This window comes from Cryptotermes secundus, unplaced genomic scaffold (genome assembly GCF_002891405.2).
Source record: "Cryptotermes secundus unplaced genomic scaffold, Csec_1.0 scaffold540, whole genome shotgun sequence".
NCBI classification, from domain to species: domain Eukaryota; kingdom Metazoa; phylum Arthropoda; class Insecta; order Blattodea; family Kalotermitidae; genus Cryptotermes; species Cryptotermes secundus.
Window position 1 is genome coordinate 413,245 of NW_019742447.1, and position 19,134 is coordinate 432,378.

Here is a 19,134-nt window from a genome sequence, read left to right on the forward strand (position 1 = left end):
GTTGATGTAGACCGATTGTATGTGCGTGCTAGATCAGCCACGTTCACGCCTCGTTCTCGCTTTTCAATGATTTTACGTTTCATTTCTACGGTTATTTTTATTCTCTTATGGCTGTCATTTTGGGGCTTTTTCTTCGGGGACATTTTTGCAAGGGTTATTAAACTTTGCACAAAAAAAACACAAATAATATGTCTGAACACAAGTTTGGAAAAATGTGTGATCACAAGCGACACTAAGATGCTAGCGGAACGAGTGCTAAACACAGACTGCTGTAGCAAGCGCACAATCCGGGACTTCCCCTCTCGTCACTCGTTATGCGAAACGTCGCTCGTTAAGCGAGTCACTTTTTTGCAATTTGTTTTGCTCGTTATGCGAATTACTCGTTATGAGAGGTGCTCGTTAAGCGAGCTTCCACTGTAATTCAATTTTGAATAAGGAAGAATTGTCTGATCAGTGGAAGCAGTGTATTATTGTACCAGTTCACAAGAAGGATGATAAAACTGGCTGTAGTAATTATCGGGGGATATCGCTGCTATCAACTTTATATAAAATTTTATCCAATATTGTACTATCACTATTATCCATACATAGATGAAATTGGGTAATGTCTGCTACCATTCAGTCCAGAACCTTCTGTTTTCTTGTCTGCTGTCGAAAACATAAAAATTGGATTACACAAAACTATAATTTTGCCTGTGGTTCTGTATGGGTGTGAAGCTTGGTCTCTGACATTACGCTAGGAACATGGACTGAGAGTGTTCGAGAACAGGGTGTTGAGGGGAATATTTGGTCCAAAGAGAGATGAAATGATGGAAAGTTGGAGAAAACTGCATAACGAGGAGCTTCATAACTTGTACTCTTCTCCAAGTATAATTAGAATGATCAAGTCGAGGGTTAGGTGGGCAGAGCATGTAGCACGAATGGGGGAGACGAGAAATGCGTAAAGGATATTGGTGGGAAAGCCAGAAGGTAAGACACAATTAGGAAGAACAAGATGTAGGTGGTTGGACAATATTAAAATGGATCCTAGAGAGATAAAATGGGATGGTATGGATTGGATTTATCTGGATCAGGATAGAGACAGGTGGAAAGCTCTTGCAAACATGGCAATGAACCTTTTGGTTCCATAAAATGCTGGGAAATTCTTGAGTAGATGCACAATTGGCTGTTTCTCAAGAAGGGCTCAGCTCCAAGTATGAATGAATGAAGAATGGGGTAACATATAATTGTCATAGGGTTATGGTATGAGAATTCTACTCAGCAGATATAAGTAATGTGTTGCCTAATCCTATTCCCCATTTCTCTTAGCTATAAATCTTGACAATAATAAAAAAGTTCATCAGCTGAATAAACAGAATTATATATTTAGATTTCTTTCAACTTTCCTGTGTATTGGTTTTCATCTCCTATTGATTCAACTAAAATTTTGGCAAACTTTTAAAAACGTTTACACTCATATATTGAACCCCTTTTTAGCTTAATGGCAGATGTGATTGTAATACATGAAGGTTACCTCCATGCCTTAACTTATTATGAATTGCACAATTAAAGGCAAAATGCTCTAAATCGTTTATCATGAAAGTGATCAATAGTAGTATATAGTGTGAGGCCAGTGTTAGTCTATTTAATGTTTTAAATGCTGGCCTGCGTGTGCTTCTGCGCTTTATTCCCATAATTATCCTTACAGTTTTTTTTTTGTAACAAGAAAACTTTTTTACCATCTGGCAATTTACCCCAACAGATTACTCCATACTTCATAACTGAGTGGGAATATGCATGGTACATCATACCAAGTGTTTTAATATTATTACAGTACTTCATATTCTTTATTGCAAAACATACATTGCCTAGTTCGTGTAACAGTTTCCCAATTTGAATGTATTTTTCCCTTCTCATTATGGCATAGTTCAACCCTTTATTTATTTATTTTTTCAGATAGGACTTGAACCACCTTATTGTTTTAGCACAATAGAACAGATTACAGCTTAAATAATATTTTCCTGAAGGATCTAAGAAATACCTTGCTCGGGCGCCAGCAGGCAAGTGGGGGCACACTACGTATCTGCCTCCCCTCCCTCTATGAATTTTCAGAAAGAAATCACTCTCACTCACTCGTGGAGCTGAGCCAAATTGTAAAAAGGGACATAGCCAAATATTAATACCAAAAATTTGAATTATTCTTCTCTCCTGAATACTCTAAGGCGATCAATAAAAATGGTCTTACAATGGCTTTAACATAATTTTCTGGTTGCCACCCTTCCCTCATATTTCCTGGCGGTGCTAATCCCTTAGAACGCTTATGAGAATAGCCTATTCCCGGCCATTAATATTTCACACGATTTATAATTATTGTATGGATTTTTTTCCCCCTGGCACTCCATGAACTTCTCCCTTCACTTCGGTTTTTCTAGATCTTATACATTCGGTAGGACTCCTTGGACGGGTGATCAGCTCATCGCAAGGCCTCTACCTGTACACAAACAGAAAAACGCACACACACAAACTAAACATCCATGCCCTGAGTCGGATTCGAACCCACGATCCCGGTTTCCAAGCGAGCGAAGACAGTATTGTATGGATTTACTAATTATTAATTATAATCATGACTGCCGTCGCTTACAATTAAACTGAATCGTTTACATGATAATATTAACCTATAAATTAAAGCTGTCTCTGTACTTAATTACGCACTATGGCATGAAGACGTATGGGGGAGTGGATGCTATATAGACCAACGTGGTAACATTAACCTATAATATTAAAAACATTCTCTACTCACCTTTCCGCTGTTGCAGTGTGCCAGACACAGCTGAACAAGTACTAATTTGTTACCACTACATGATTTGTTTTTTCGACAGATACGTAAAATAGAAATGGAAAATACTAACGCGAAACACAACCAACACGCAACACGTTTCTTCTCGCGTCTATCAGAATACTGTTTTTACGATATTTATCGATTTTTTAAATTAGTTAATAAAACAGCGTATGCTTTAATACTAATAGTGTAAACGATATATTTGTTGTGTATCGAACTTAAAAACTCGAATGGAACTTAAGTAGAAACTCTTCATGGATGTAACGAAAATATCTATACCTCCAGGATTATAGATTTCTTTTTCTTTGGCGCTACAACCCCAATTTGGGCCTTGGCCTACCTCCATGTGACTCTCCATTTCACTTCGGTTTACTAGATCTTAGACATTCGGTAGGACTCCTTGGGCGGGTGATCAGCTCTTTGCAAGGCCTCTACCTTTAAACAAACACAGAAAAAACGCGCGCTCACACACACACACACACACACACACAAACGCTAAACATCCATGCCCTGAGTGAGATTCGAATCCACGATCTCGGCTTCCGAGCGAGCGAAGACAGTACATGCCTCAGACCGCTCGGCTACCGTGACTGCTCCCGGATTATATGACAGACAATATTTCACTGCCTTCAGAAAGGCATATACTATATATATACAGTGACAACTTACCTTGTCTCTTGCGCCGTTTTTGTAGTATCAAACTTCCATTGGTGAGGGTACACTAATACACAGTATACATGTCAACCACACCTTTTTGTTTTTCAATACTGATGTTTATTGCAATATTATAACGCTACATGTTTCAGTCTTTTGGCCACAATCAGGCGTTTTCCAGATAATAAATTGTGACATTATTTGCTACCTAACTGCTTATGCAATGGATCCATTGCTGTTAGTCTTGTCATGTAGGTACAAACAATACATATAAACATATATACACACACAAGTACTCAATATTTTACATATAAAAATACATGCTGCATGAAATTAAGTTATGTAGGAGATCATGAACAAGAGAGCAGCCATTTGTTTCAGTGTACTGTATCTATTCTGAGAATGCTGATAATATTTTGATGTGATTATATCGAGTTTACTTATGGAATGTGACGCAGTTTACGAAAATTTTTAAGCTTTATTTCTTTTCTAAAACATGCATGCTGGTGTCCATACAAAAAAGTTCAGCATATTTGTTTAATTAATTACAGATATTAGTATATTCTTTTCCAGCATTACCTTAATTAGTGATTAGTACTGATAAGTTATTTTTTAATAGAAATGATGTTATAGTTAAGTATGTATGAGTCACATCATACTTTATCATAATAAACATCTACACATCTCTGCTTCTTCCAAATAATTCTATTCTAAGTTGTATTTGTATGTTTTCTTAAAAGGAATGGCCTTATTTGGAATCAGAGAGCCTATAACAAAAAGGATTATGTATTAATATTTTCATTTTAGCACTGATTTCAATTGATAGTTCTCTAGTTATCTTATAGTAACCAGCCCTTTTGTTCTTTATCATCAGCATCCTCTAGCACTCAGGGAGTGAGTTCATTTGTTGACCCATTCTAATCTCATGTATCCAATAGTATTTTCAGCTGTCATTCCAAGTTCTTTAATTTGTACCTGGTTTGTAAGCTTTAACTTCACAAGTCTGTTCCTTTGCATTCTGTCAACATTTTCAATCAAACTGATTTTATATTTTGAAATTTTGTCAAATATGGGTTCTGTTTCTAACTCCATGTTTCAATTGCTTTCATAGTACATCAAGGAGTATTCTTCTGTTTGTCTCATAAAATTAATTCAGCTCTGTAATCCCGTAATGTGTTTATACAGACCTTAAAAATGATAATACTATAGCTCAATAAGGATGTAATTCTGGACACAGACTGACACTCTGGCACTCCCATGTCACTTCATGACATATTAAGACACCCAAAATTGTAGCAAAGAATTCAAATAAGAAGCTTTTGGAATGCTGTTCATAGACTGCCATACCGCCTGAATGGATAAGTGAACTACATTCTTGTTTAATATTCATAAGTACCTACATCACACACATGTGAATTATGTTCGTGAAATATCTTAAAAATTAAGGGAACTTTACATGAAGATTATAACACAAATTGAATGTGCTCTAGATAATAACTGCCAGCACCTGCTTCTTGGCTTATTCTTCAACCATGAAATGAAGGCAGTATGTTCCTTCAAAATACTAGTGAACTTCTACCAAAGTACACTACTTTACATCCAAGAAGACAACACCCTTCATAAGAACTGCTGTGGGAACATGAAGTCCAATATATATTATTTATTTTGTTCTCTTAAAAGTCTTATTTGATGAAACTGTGTAACATGATCAGTATAGGTGCACTAAACTATCAAGTCTACAACACATATCTTGTATGATTAGCACAAAGAGTTATATACAAAGTTCAGCAGAGTACTAACTGTTGAACAGGCTTCAGACCTAACAGTATAACTTTCTACTTCACAGGGAATAGTCCCTATCAATGGTTTTTTCATAGAAGTGTGGTGCTAGTTCTTCCAACCAGGATGGCTTCACCACTGTCAACTCCTTCATGTACATTTGGTTAGTATGCAAGATCTCACAGAACAACAGCCTGCAAAATAACATTGTAAAACAATAAGAATGGTCATTTTCTAACTGATGAAAGTAATAATATGCACCTCTCCAACTTTTAATATTGTAAGTTATGTGTACAGCAATTTACTTTTTTTCTACATTCATTATTTTACGAGGGGAAGTCAATAATTTTCCGCAATGCAGTTGTATTTGTGTTTCTGTTGGCAGCACTGTCATTTTGCGCAGCGTTGCCATGCGTGGTTTCCTTGTCATTATTTCTGCACAGGTTTGATGTTGCTAGGTCAGTTCCATCATCGCTGCCTTGCCCTAATCATGGCTGCTCCGCTTTCTGTTTGCACCAAAGAAGAGCAATGTTCAGTGATCCGGTTTTTGTGTTCAGAAGGTGTATCAGGGGCCGCAATCCATCAAAGACTTTCAGCACAATACAGGAACAGTGTTTTGCCGCAACGGAGTGTCTACGAATGGATTGAAAAATTAAAAAATGGTCACACAAGTGTTACGCATGAGGAAGGAGCCAGACGACCACCCATGGCCACAAATGAAGACAACATTGAGCGCGCACATGACATGGTTCTGTTAGACAGACGAGTGACTATTGATGAAGTGGCAAATCGTCTGCAAATTAGTCATGGTTCTGCCTACGAAATCATCCACAACAGCCTTGGGTTTCATAAAGTCTGTGCAAGATGGGTCCCAAAACAACTCACAGTGTTGCATAAACAAGCGCACTTGGACATCTGCCAACAACATTTGGATTGCTATGGTAACGAACGTGATGTCTTTTTAGACAGAATCATCACTGGTGATGAAACATGGATCCATCACTGCGAGCCGGAGAGTAAACAGCAGAGTATGGAATGGAAACATCCACAATCGCCCAGCAAGAAAACGTTCAAAAGCCAACCATCCGCAGGAAAACTGATGCTTACAGTTTTTTGGGACTCACAAGGCCCAGTACTGGAACATTATCAGGAGAGGGGCACAACAATAAACAGTGCTTGTTACAGTGAGATGCTTACTGACAGGCTAAAGCCTGCAATTCGAAGCAAACGCCGAGGACTACTGTCGAAAGGTGTTGTGTTGTTGCATGACAATGCACGTCCACATGTTGCTGCCCACACTGCTGAAACCCTTCGGAAACTCAAGTTTGATATAATGGCTCATCCTCCTTATAGTCCTGATCTCGTCCCTTCTGACTACCACCTGTTTGGTCCACTCAAAGAGGCATTAAGGGGCCATCGATTCACCTCGGACCAACAAGTGAAGGAAGCGGTGCATGCGTGGCTCGCTGCTCAGCTGAAAACCTTCTTTTCCGAGGGCATCAGGAAGCTTGTGCAACGATGGACCTAGCACGTTGAAAAGCAAGGGGACTATGTTGAAAAATGATGTTAATGTAAGTTTTCTATTTGTATTGAAATAAAGTTTATAGCTACATTGAGGATAATTATTGACTTACCTACCTATAGGGAAGACAAACTAAGGTATCATGTCCATATTTCTGTCAGTCCACATGTTTCACTCTAACAGTTTTTGAACAAACTGACAGATTTCCATTGCACTTGGCTTGCCTGAATATCAAACTACTGCAGGCATGTCATCCCACCTTTGTTTGCACTTATCACCAGCAACAAAAATGTAACAGGCATATGAACTCTTAACATTCAAACAACACCAGTGCCATTCAGTGCAAAGTCCTGATATGTTGTGTGGTAATAGATCTTACAAAATATATACAACTTTTGACTGAGGTCATATTTTTGTAGAAAGTAACACAACATAGTATCCATGTAAAGCTGTACACAGCTTTCTGAAAGATGGCAATAAATGAAACAGTGGAACTGGCCACGTGTAATTTTGCATGGAAAAAGACATAAATATAGTATAACTCATCTGATATGCAAATGCATGTGGCAACTTCACAAGTCTAATTTGTAAACATGTGATATAAGATAATAAGCTTGGTTAGAATGTACACACAGCTCACCCCATCAAGAGCCCAGTAGCGATGAAAACAAACATCAATTCACTTAAGGAATAGTGCAATTTCTGTTCAGACAGTATTAACTACAAACATTTTTATGAAATGTGCTTTCATGCATATATTAAAAATTACACGCATGTCATATGGTCAGAATCTGTACTAGTGGTAATTACTGTATGTAGAGAAATAAACCTCTAAATTTTAAAATTAAGTATGAATTTCTGCTAGCCTCACCAAAAAACATGAAATATTAGAAGGAAAGAGAGCATCACAAGTTCTTCTTACTTCTGTTCACACGTGTTATCCAGGCCATTTCATGACTTTAGATCATAACTTCAACTGGTTATTCTGGCGTCATTCTGAGTGAAAAATGTTATATGATATAGGTAACATTGTTGACGGTTTGAGAGTTATGTGTAGGGAATAAAACAAACATGTTTATTATAATAAGAAATTATATTCACGTATATGATTTTATTATACCCTAGACTTTCACTGATATGGCAAGTTTTCAAATTGTCTGCTTTCAGCTCAAATATACATTCTTGCCTGTTTCACAGAAGACCGTGTAATGCAACAAAAAGTGTCTCAGTCATTGATGCTTGTGACCACACTGACAATGCAATGAATTCAGTCCTCATGTGTCCATCCTGCATTCATGAACAACCAAGGTACTGCTTCAGTGCTACATCATATGTTGTTTGATACATGGGAGCACCGTCATGCCAAAAGTACATTTATGACTGTGTTGTCAGAGACAACGGGGGTACATGGTAGTGCTGTTGGTTGAGGCACTATGCTACAAGCCGGAAGGTCGTGGGTTCAAGTCCCGATGAGGTCACTGGTTTTTTTTCAATTGATCTAATCCTTCCAGCTGCACTATGGCCCTGGGGTCGACTCAGCCTCTAACAGAAACGAGTGCCAGGAATTAATTAAATAATTTTCCTGGAGAGTAAAGAGCGGCCAGCATGTAAGACTGATAATCTTTGAGCCAATTGTCTAGATCACTGTTTCCCAACCTTTTTGGTGCTTTGGACCCCCTGTACCGAATGTTAATTGACCACGGCCCCCATAAAACCCAAAATGGAAATTTTTTATATTTTACATATCATAAAAGTGAAGCAGTAACTTACAATTTTACAACACTAAATGTGTCATTTATGACAATAAAATACTGTTATAAATGGAGCTTATTTGGAAGATCACGAACATATCAATTATGCCTAATAGTATGAATTTAACACTCACCTAATCAACGATCCACACTTTAACCACCGATCCATATCTAAATATGATCGTGAACAAACTGAACATCAGAAGTTTCATTGTGAACTAAATTATTTGAACAAGAGCAGAACAACTGAACATTAAACTGAGAAAAACACTTGTATAATATTATAAAAATTTACTGCACAAAAACTAAAGACACATGCGCTGTTCACTCTGCCACTGAAATGAATAAGAAACGTGATCAATGGTCCCAGCTCTATTCCCAACAAAAGAGGGATGGATTTGGTGGGGAGAGGGAGAATGGTCAGACAGCAGGTAAGCAGGACAACAGTCCACCCTGAAACATGGGTCTGAGATGCAATAGGCCGACCAAAAGAAAGTATCCTTAGAAAAAGCTACACAAATCATTGGTTATTCACCTCTGCTTTACAAAGAGGAGACGTAACGGTACCAACAGCCCCGTTAAATTTTACTTCAACCATAGGCCTCAAGAGCCAGAGATATACATTGCAAATATCCCAGGTGTGAGGAACATGATAAGATAAAGTTTAATGAAAATAAACTATCCCGCGGACCCCTTTTGAATTACTCCTGGACCCCCAGGGGTCTGCAGACTACAGGTTGGTAACCACTGGTCTAGATAATGTGAGACCCTCAATGTCTCACAACCCTATGGGCCTTCATGGCCTGTTACAGGGATAGCTTTACTTTACTTACTTTTACATTGTCAGAGACACATCTTTCAAAAGGCCTAGCAGTTCATGTTTCAGAAACTTCTCAAAGATTGAATCTGTCAGCTGTCCCTCCAAGAAGAATGATTCAATAAAAAAATATCTGTACTGAAAGTCTGCTTCCACAGTGCTATGTGGACTTACACTGAACCATAAATGTGAGTTTCTCACTTCTGATATCCCTGGACAGCAGCAGGTGTGTTTCCAGCACAAAATCCACAGACAAAGTGCATGTCTGCATGTTCTTCATTATTAAATGTTCATGACATGTTTCCCATTCTAGTTCCTCCTACAGTATCAACATTACACAACACATGTACTGTGCCATGCTTCTATGGGATGAACCTGCATGGACCTACATTCCAACACACACTTGCCGACTGACATCCATATGTTTTAGCCAAGATATAAGTTTTCCTGACCCACAGCTCTGTACACATATTTATAAACATTTTCTTTCTGAATGACCTGAGGAGCAACCTCCTCAAGTTATGACATAAAGTCATGAAAAACACTGTGTGTTAGGAGTCTATGAAATATCTCATAAGAATGTCTCAATAAGAGTTCTATACAGCTTTCAAAACACACCATTTTAAAATGGTATGGTCACCAACTTAGGAGTCAGGATAGCTAAGTCATTATAAAGACAGGCTACAGGCTGGATGGCCCATGTTAGATTCCCAGCAGCACAAGATTTTTCTCTTCTTCAGAATATCCAGACCAACTCTGGGGCCCACCCGGCCTCCTATCCAATGGGTACAAGAGGCTCTTTCCCCAGGGGTGAAGTAGCAGGAGCGTGAAGCTAACCACTAACTTCTATCTAGTGTCATGGTCAAGGAAGGTGGATCTATATGTCCACTCCCCATATGTCTTCATGGCATAGTGCACAATTAATTAAGCATAGGGTGAACTTCACCTTTACCTTCATGGGCACCTACTTGGAAAAATCTTGATGTAATAGATCATATACTCATATTTCCATAAGTCATATGTCTGTAAATTCTAACCAAGAAGGTAAGTCTGGCTTCTGCCTGTATCCCTTAATACTGAATAACAAAATTCAGAACAAATAAATTGATTAAACTGTCATAATATGTCTTGTAAATATAAAAGCTTGTTATAGTGTATTATTCTAACATTCTGAAGCCATATACGTACCACTTTGGTTGTTCTAATGTGTACAATACAGATGTGGGGTGAATGTGTAGTTCCTGGTCACCCCTCACAGTTCTGTACACACCTGAGTAATGAAGGTAGGCTGCATTTGGAAACAGGCCTGCAGTGATGCACTGACACACCTTCTCTACATCACCTAGTACATACACCTTTCAGGCTGATTATTACAGTTGCAGATTTAAACCAGAATAAACGTGCAGCTCACAAATATAAAACAAAAACTCAAATACAATAGTATTTTAACATTTAATATGGGAGAATTCAAATATTGACCGTAATGTATAAGATTTCTCTGTATCTCCCAATATGCATTTTTGCACTGACTCACGACTATCTGTGAGCCACTTGTTTACAAAATGTGGCAGCCTTGACATCTCACAACCTTATGGGTCTCCAAGGCCTGTTACAGAGATAGCTTTATCTTTACCTTACATATTGCAAGCATTTCCTCCTGTTAATATGGCTCTCATGACAAAATGTACTTTCTCAATTTATAGGTGCAATGTACTATATTTCACCCTTAAGGTGATGATACAATATCCTTGAACCCTCACAAATTTTCTAATGAAAAACTGTGACTGTGATATGGTGATCATTTGACATTAAATTTTTTAAATGTGTTCACATATTATCTTACTTAATTCTTATACCAGTAATTTTAGATGGAAGACTATGAACAGAGAAAATTCGGGATACATAATAGCAAATACACTAAATTCTGATACAGAATGGAAATCTGAATTAGGAATAATAAATAAAATAAATTATTAGCTATCTTCTAGGAGTGCATAATACTTTACTCAATTTTTTGCAGAAAGATTTTGGCTCTATAAATTATAATTGTGGCCAATTTGCAAAATGTAACTCAGTAATCCCAATCTAATTACCATGCCCAAATATCCAAAATTATACACACTTACCTTGACATGAAATGATGGGAACATTAAATTCTTTTAAGAGCTGTGACATTTGTGTTCGTATCTCCAGAGCCCTGCGTAATCCCTTGTAATTCAAGAAATACTTCTTGCACCAGTCCTGTGACATGCCATGTTTCACATAAGAAATGTACACATTAAGCAGTGTCAGAAGATCACCTTCTTTCACCTCAAATCTTCGTTTTGCAATTCGTGCCTTTATAGAATTCTGGCCACTGCTTGGTTTCGTGAACACATTTTGGACCTGCAGCATAGCTATAATGGATAGGATTTCTTCTGAGCAACCGAATTCACCTGAATAAAGATGTATAATTCATTTGCATCAGTTTCTGCTCTTTTAGCATACATTATATAAAAATATTACAATATAGTTTTACTTTAATTATTTGTGTTATATCTCCAACCATTTTTCTACCAGTCTCTTTAACAAAATCCTTGGTGAAATATTTTAATATGCTTATAGCTCAATATTATTTCTGAATAAGTATCCTGTATGAATTTACATTATGTATCTAAAGAAGATAATTTTATTGGATATCTTCCTGATCAATGATTGTTTTAGACAAATGTAGAACATTATGAAAGCATGAAACATTTATTTTAAGTTACTTATGAATGATATAGTTATGCTTTTGGATATGTGAATTACAGAGTGTAGTTTAGTACAGCACTCTCTAAAAATGAATAAAATATACTGAAAAATTGCCAGTGTTTCTAATCTTCATGTAAAGTGAGCTTATTTTTACGTTAGTATGTTCACACTTTCAAGAACCTGTGTAGAATAAAAGAAATGCCAACCATGAAGAAAGATTCTTCACTATTCAAGCACTAAAAGAGTGCACAGACAAAAATTCTGAAACCAATGTTTCTGGACTTGGTAGTACATAAAATATTCTTCTCTCTCAAAATGTCAAAATCAGTTTCTTTCACTATTACAATAACAAATTCTGAAAGTGATTAATGTTTCTGAAGTTAATTCTAAATCAGTACAGGCCAAAAGGCCTTTCTAAATTACTATTAGAATTAAGAATATCAATTACTAGTTTTTAAAATATTCATATTAACAAACAGGAAACAAACCAGATATCATAAGCGCCTTTGAATATAAAGGATTCATTGGAAACTCCGCCATTCTAATTCCTAATGGTTTGGTAAGTTGACCTTCAGAATCAATAGCCCCCAGTGCAAACAGCAGCCCTAGAGCTGAGTGCAGGTTCCTGGCTGGAGGTGGTGATGGAAAATTGAACCTCAAAACATTGTCAATGCCTAGAGCCTTTAAATGCAACACAGCCATGGAAAGCTCAGTACGTTGCATTTCTGGAGGTGTTGCTGCACTCAGGGAATTGAAGTCTGCTTCAGAATATAACCTGCAAATAATGTCAAAAAATAGTTTTATCCCTTGTTTAACTGATCATATACACAAAAATACAATAACATGTAAAAAAAGAACATGTTATTATAATGACCTTCAGCAACCCCAGAATTGTATGAAATAAAATTATATTTTTAATGAAAAATAATGAAACTGTAGAGTATTATTATCTGCGATGTGAGATCATAGTCTAATAGAAGTTTACCAATGGTTCTGAGGAATGTAACTGTACTGGCTCTGAAATATTAGTAAATTTCCACAAGACTATATGGCCTCACATCCCAGAAGATAGCAGTCAACAATGCAGAAACTCAAAATCCACATAAATGAATCTGGGTTAAAAATCTTGCATATTATATTGTCACAAAGAGATTTTAAAATTGAACAAGTACAATATGAGGCTATCTCTTTAACCTAAACTTCAAATCTTTAAGCCTAATATGGCTGTTTACTGCAGCAGCATGGTATAGCCTACAAACCATAATCAAGTCTGATGGTTGGCATTTAAAAACAAAAAATTATAATTATAATTCAGACTATGACACACAATTATAATATCCACCATGTGTACATATAATTCTTTCACAGTTATCCATACAAGAAGGAACAGAAATATAAGACTGAAGAGTACCTTCTGAATTATAATTGTGGGTAACTTTTGAGCAAATTAATTTAGAATGCAGGTTCAAATGTTATTTTAAAGTATGATAGTTGATAAATGTTAATGTAAAACTGATATAAAGTGTTTAGAAGAAAGGCAGGGAGAGTGTACAAAATAAAAACACCTTTAGTGGATGTTTATACCAGAACTGATTCAGGGTTTTTAGGTTTCCTCGTAGACAAAGGCATTAAGTACAGTACAAAAGGAAAGACATTACAGATGACAAAAGATTTAGCAAGAGCTGATCCACACGTGGAAAACTGAAATGATGGGAAATGATCACAGACTTTAGAAGATAACAGAATAAGTGAACAAGAATTAGAGACTGAGATTCATTTTCAGTGAAAATCCTGAATGTGAAGAAAGTCTACACCAAAAAAGTCACTGGAAAGAATCCTGATGATGAAGGCAGAAGGTTCCTTTAAGATACTCTTAACCATCTAACAGAGTACATGGTGTCATAATCCAGAACATAAGTCATCACTGCCATGAAAATATCATATTTCACACATGGCTGCCACCTGTTGAATTCATTCATCTGTAATCTGTCAAGATGACAGGTCCACAGTCTCTTCCAAAACAGTTCCTCCACTTGATGCGATCTAGAGCTTTCTCCTTCAAATGAAAATATCCTCTTCTGTCCCCAAGGTCATCCAGCATCTTCTTACGTCTTCTTCCTCGTCTTCTGGTCACTTCTATCTGCCCCTCTATCTTTCCTTCAACAACTTCTTTTAGAAGGCAGTTACTGCGTAAGAATACTGAATACTGAATACTGAGAAAAAAATCTGTGATGTTACAGAAAAAGTCCAAGTTACTGAACATTACTTTTTAGTAGGAGAAACAATGCTAGACATTTATGCAGTATTATACTTAACTTAGTATTTCATTATGTCACTAAATGGAAAGTACTGTACCTTAGCAACACAATTTAGTTCTCATATGATTGTTACAATTGGAAGACTTTCATGAAGCACTTACATCATTCTGAACAGTCTGTGACTGCACCTTCTTCTCTACAATACCACAGAAACATTCTTACAAGTTTTGCAATGAAAAATGCATGGTTATGTATCAAATGATTGGTAAATTATTCTCCATGCATTCATGTTTACCATTCTTGGAGTAAGTTCCCCAAAGTATTTGAAGACTATGATACTACTGACTTCTTTTCACCTGTATGCTTTTCCTGAACGTATCCTCCCTGCTCGACCTGCTCTTTGATCTGCAGATGCTTGAGACACTGGTACTACCACCAGAGAATCAGTATGAGTTTCAGGATTGAACCACCGCAGCTTCACAAACCCACAATCAATCACTGTAAATTAATTGGTAATTATTTCACATCCCCCACTTTTAATCAGAAAACTTATTACAAAAAACATAAATCCTTAAACATATCCTGCTAAAAAGTGAAAACCAATAAAAACTTGACGTTTATCCTAGTACATTAACTTCTCATTTTATAAACCTGTAATTAATGGATTTCCATGTCAAGAGTGCTCAAAAATGAACACCACTTTCTCAGTGCACGTAACAAATGTTTCGTATAAGAAATGAATGCCAAGCTGTGACTTCTCAGTCACCTGCCACAGAACCTGAGCCATCTACTTCTTCTTGTCTCTGTGTGTTTATGTCTGCATGTGCATGTGTGTGCCCACCATTCAAATTCTGAACCAGTTGTCAGATTTCTATGACTTCTGATATGAATATTATACCACTTTCTAATTTCCTACAGTTAGTAATAACATATCAGGCACACTAACATGTTCATTCCTAAGGTAATTTTGTTTCCATAAAATTTAATAAAAAAGATATTTTCTTCATCCCAAGTATTTCAGAACAGGAGAAAAAGTTTCAGACTTATTAACTTTGTCCACTGAAAACAAAATTTAAGTACCAGCTTCCATTACCAGCACTAGTCCACCAAAATCAGTAAAATGTGTACTTCAGAGAAGACTTCTGTCTTCTGCATTATGAAACTATGTAGTCTGGTAGACTGTTACCAACATATTTGGAGAACCTACTCCCTCTTATTCATCTACCCCGAATATGGCGGTAGCAGGTTCCTCCAAAACATTGGCCTTTATTGGAGTACACAGCATCAGATCCCTGAATACATTAATCTTCATTTGAACCTCAAATTTTATGCGTGAGCTGCAGAGTCAGTAAGTTATCTTACAATTATCTGCAAAGACTTCAAGGAAACATGGTGATAATGATATTAACTGTGATATTATAAATATGCCAATAACTATTTGATAAATATGTCACTGCAAAGTTAAAAATATGTTGGCTGAAACGATATTTTACAAGCAGCTGTGCTTTTAAATGCATTTAGAAATACTACTATTTGACAAGCACAAAATGAGCACATATTTTAAAATCAAACATATGTTTAGGAGAACATTAATGAACATTTCTTATTGAAATGAGGTTCATTTACACATAAAAATATATGTTCTATCACCACACGTCTAAAATTGTTCACTCTTTGCTACTAAATGCACTTGAGTTTCAATGTACTAAATTACACAATACAAAATTGCAAAAGAAGATACTTAATTTGTGTTAGGGATGAATATAAGTTTATAAGACCCAAATAGCATCACTAGAATTTATGAACAAAAAGAACATTATCTTAATATGATTTAATTATTACCATACACAATTCCAGGGATTGTTACTGATGTTTCTGCAATATTTGTAGCCACAACTACCTTACGTAGACCTCGAGGTGTGGAGCGGAAAACTTTCAACTGTTCTGAATTTGGCAGAGAACCATACATTGGAAGAACAAGAAGGTTCACTAAAACAAAAAAAAATCCATTTACCTCACTAGCAACAAGTCCCCAGGTTCATCTTCTACACTGTTTATGATTTACAACTCAAACAGCTGAAGAAATTGGTATTATTTGTGCAAAGTCAGAGAAAAATTATACATCTTGGATTCTATGTCATCAGTCATTCCACAGTGTTATTTGTATTTTACACAGAAGAATGTCTTCCAAATTCTTGCATACAAGGGCATCACACATGATATGAAACTTTATTACAGATTTCAGGATACACTCGTATATAAAATAGTACTTATAGAACATCTCACTGTTTTAATATTGTAGGTATGTTTTCATTGCTTTCTTTGGTCCCTTCAGACACATGATGTGATGTAATTCTCTACAGCTATGGATGAAATAAATAATAATCTGTCAAAAAATAATAATCTACCTGAAAGCAGATCATCACTGTTTCCTTTCTTATCCTTTCCTGTTCAACACTCAGAATTCTCCTTCTATTCAATCCTATATACTCTATCCAACTGAAAAAAGTATGAATGCATGTAGATAACATGTACTGTATTCTTCAATAGAACAGTATTTCCAGTAGATGGGGTTGCTAAGGTGATATATGCCATCTCCAGGTGCTGTTTATAGTTACCATTAATGTATCATTCTCTTGGTGTAAATTTACATCCATGTAAGTCGAGTACATATAGATTCACCAGTGTATTATACACTACCTCTGGTTAACATTTGTAGTTTAAGGTGAAGCTGTTGATTTTGGAAGTTCTATGTGAATGTATGTGTATGTCACTGAACACTAGTCTGTTTCAGGATTAATGGGTTTTGGACTTCATCCGTGTCCAGTATTCTAAGGAACACTAAAGGACACAATGCTTCAGAAACTGGATGTGTTTCTGTCCTCAGGTGAGGGGGTGGGAGATACTTACTCTGCTGGGTCCATTAGAAAGGGCTAACCCCAGTCAGTGGTACTGATCTTAGCTCTTTCTCACGGACACAACAGAGTAGGTGTCCCCACCCTCTCACCTGAGGATGGAAACAGATTCAGTTTCCAAGATGTGTTATTTAGAATACCAGACCCTGTAGACCCTACTAGTCTGCATGTCCATGATACATTTACTGTGACTATAGACAGGACTTGAAGATGGCACACATGTGCCAAAACATGTCATCTTAGACAGAAACACAAATGTGCTGGACATAGCGCTGTTTTGACAAAAAATAAAATAAATATTACCTATAGTGATTTACACAGCAGGATACAACATCAATAGAAGGTGTGATCAAGTAATCTGCATTGGATCTGAGACTCTCATAGCAGTGACTATGAAGTTTTCTATTGCATGGTGTTATATCCTAGAAGACAGAATTCTTCAAATAACTTTCAGATCATATTTTTATCTCTGATAAATGCATTTACCCTTCATTCTATGCTTTCTCCTTTACAGTAATTCTCTTAAGACTTGATGCAGTGAGTGTACTGATTACATCACTGTTAGAAGAATTTGCCAATGTCTTGGTATTCTGAAATCAGCAAATGGAGGTTGTAACTGTCCTTGAACTATGATATTTTTATCAAATATCCTCCCATTCTGTGCCAACTTCAGTTTCAGAAAAAGCAAGAAATCATATAGGGAACTGTACGTTTCTCTGAAGTCTTCACCGAAGATATTAATATGCTGACAGAAAGTACTTTTGCTCATCAGTTACGAATCAAGGCACAAATTTTTCAGCAATCTGTCATATGTTTCAGTCTTGCATCAAAATGATCTGGCATGATCTAAAATGAGATTCCTCCCTCATCAGCTAAGTCAAGGATAGTAAATGTTTGTTTTCATAAACAAGGGCCTCAATTTATGCCATATGTACTTTCATTCAGTTTTCTCATGGATGCACACATATCATATCTTCTCAACACACTGCTCCACTTCTGAGCTTGGGAAGTTAATCAAATGTTTGAGTTCTGCTTTCTGTTTTCTTTATGAAAGCAATTTTTAACACTATAGGTTTCTATAGCAGTTCTACACAGAATAAAGCAAGTTGGTTGCTTCTTACTGGTTGCTTATTTGGTTTACGCTTTGACCTTGAAGATAGAGGAAGTATGTTCCTAGAAAATAATGGTGAACTTCTACCAGACTACAAAGCAACACATCATAGAAGACAGTAATCTTCATAGCTGCTGCTGTAAGAACCTCAAATCCAATATCAGAACATTCTGACATAATTGTAGATTAGTTTACTACTTTGCATCAAGTGTGTAGTTATGAAGTCCGACAATATAGTTCGTGAGCTCACCACCGTGTGCTTGCTGTGGCAGCAGTGGACAGAAACCTCAGTATGGTTTGATCACATTGGCATATCAGCATTTCACATCTGTGTTGTTGATCTATGGCAGTCTCTCTCTGAGTAACTTCTATTATTGTCTGAGTGTGTTTTGGTGTGCCATCACAAGAATGTTGAAGCTTGAATTAGTAAACTGTCTGTGAGGGAGGTTTTAGCTAGTAAACAAATAACTGTGATGGAACACCCTCCCTATTCACCAGATCTGGTCCCCAGTGAATTTATTCTGAAAGGAAGGCATTTTGATGACACTGATGTCATTAGGAGTAATATGACGGCAGCTCTGAAGGTCATTCCACAAAACCAGTTCCAAAATTATATTGAAGGGTGGACTAGGTGCTGGCATTGATGCATAACTTCCCAAAGGGAGTACTATGAAGGTGACCGCAGTCATATTCAGCAAGGAGGTATGTAGCATTTTTACTGCAATGAGTTCAAGAACTTTACAGTCACACCACATATGTAGTACTGAATGAAGAGT

General features: G+C 36.6%; 2 protein-coding genes across 2 annotated transcripts in view; both read right to left on the bottom strand.

Annotated features, from left to right (window-relative positions):
* Positions 1–2,944, bottom strand: part of LOC111873210 (pro-resilin) — a gene marked incomplete at its 5' end in the record, with an annotated part of 118,532 nt that extends 115,588 nt beyond the window's left edge. Inside the window, one exon of the mRNA XM_033755004.1 lies at positions 2,780–2,944. Coding sequence (XP_033610895.1) covers positions 2,780–2,944 — 165 coding nt within the window. The remainder of the gene's footprint in view (positions 1–2,779) is intronic.
* A 2,307-nt stretch (positions 2,945–5,251) lies between these two features.
* Positions 5,252–19,134, bottom strand: part of LOC111873191 (probable ATP-dependent RNA helicase DHX35) — a gene marked incomplete at its 3' end in the record, with an annotated part of 88,525 nt that continues 74,642 nt past the window's right edge. Inside the window, 6 exon segments of the mRNA XM_023867703.2 lie at positions 5,252–5,445; positions 10,530–10,683; positions 11,468–11,776; positions 12,563–12,849; positions 14,689–14,830; positions 16,175–16,321. Coding sequence (XP_023723471.1) covers positions 5,313–5,445; positions 10,530–10,683; positions 11,468–11,776; positions 12,563–12,849; positions 14,689–14,830; positions 16,175–16,321 — 1,172 coding nt within the window.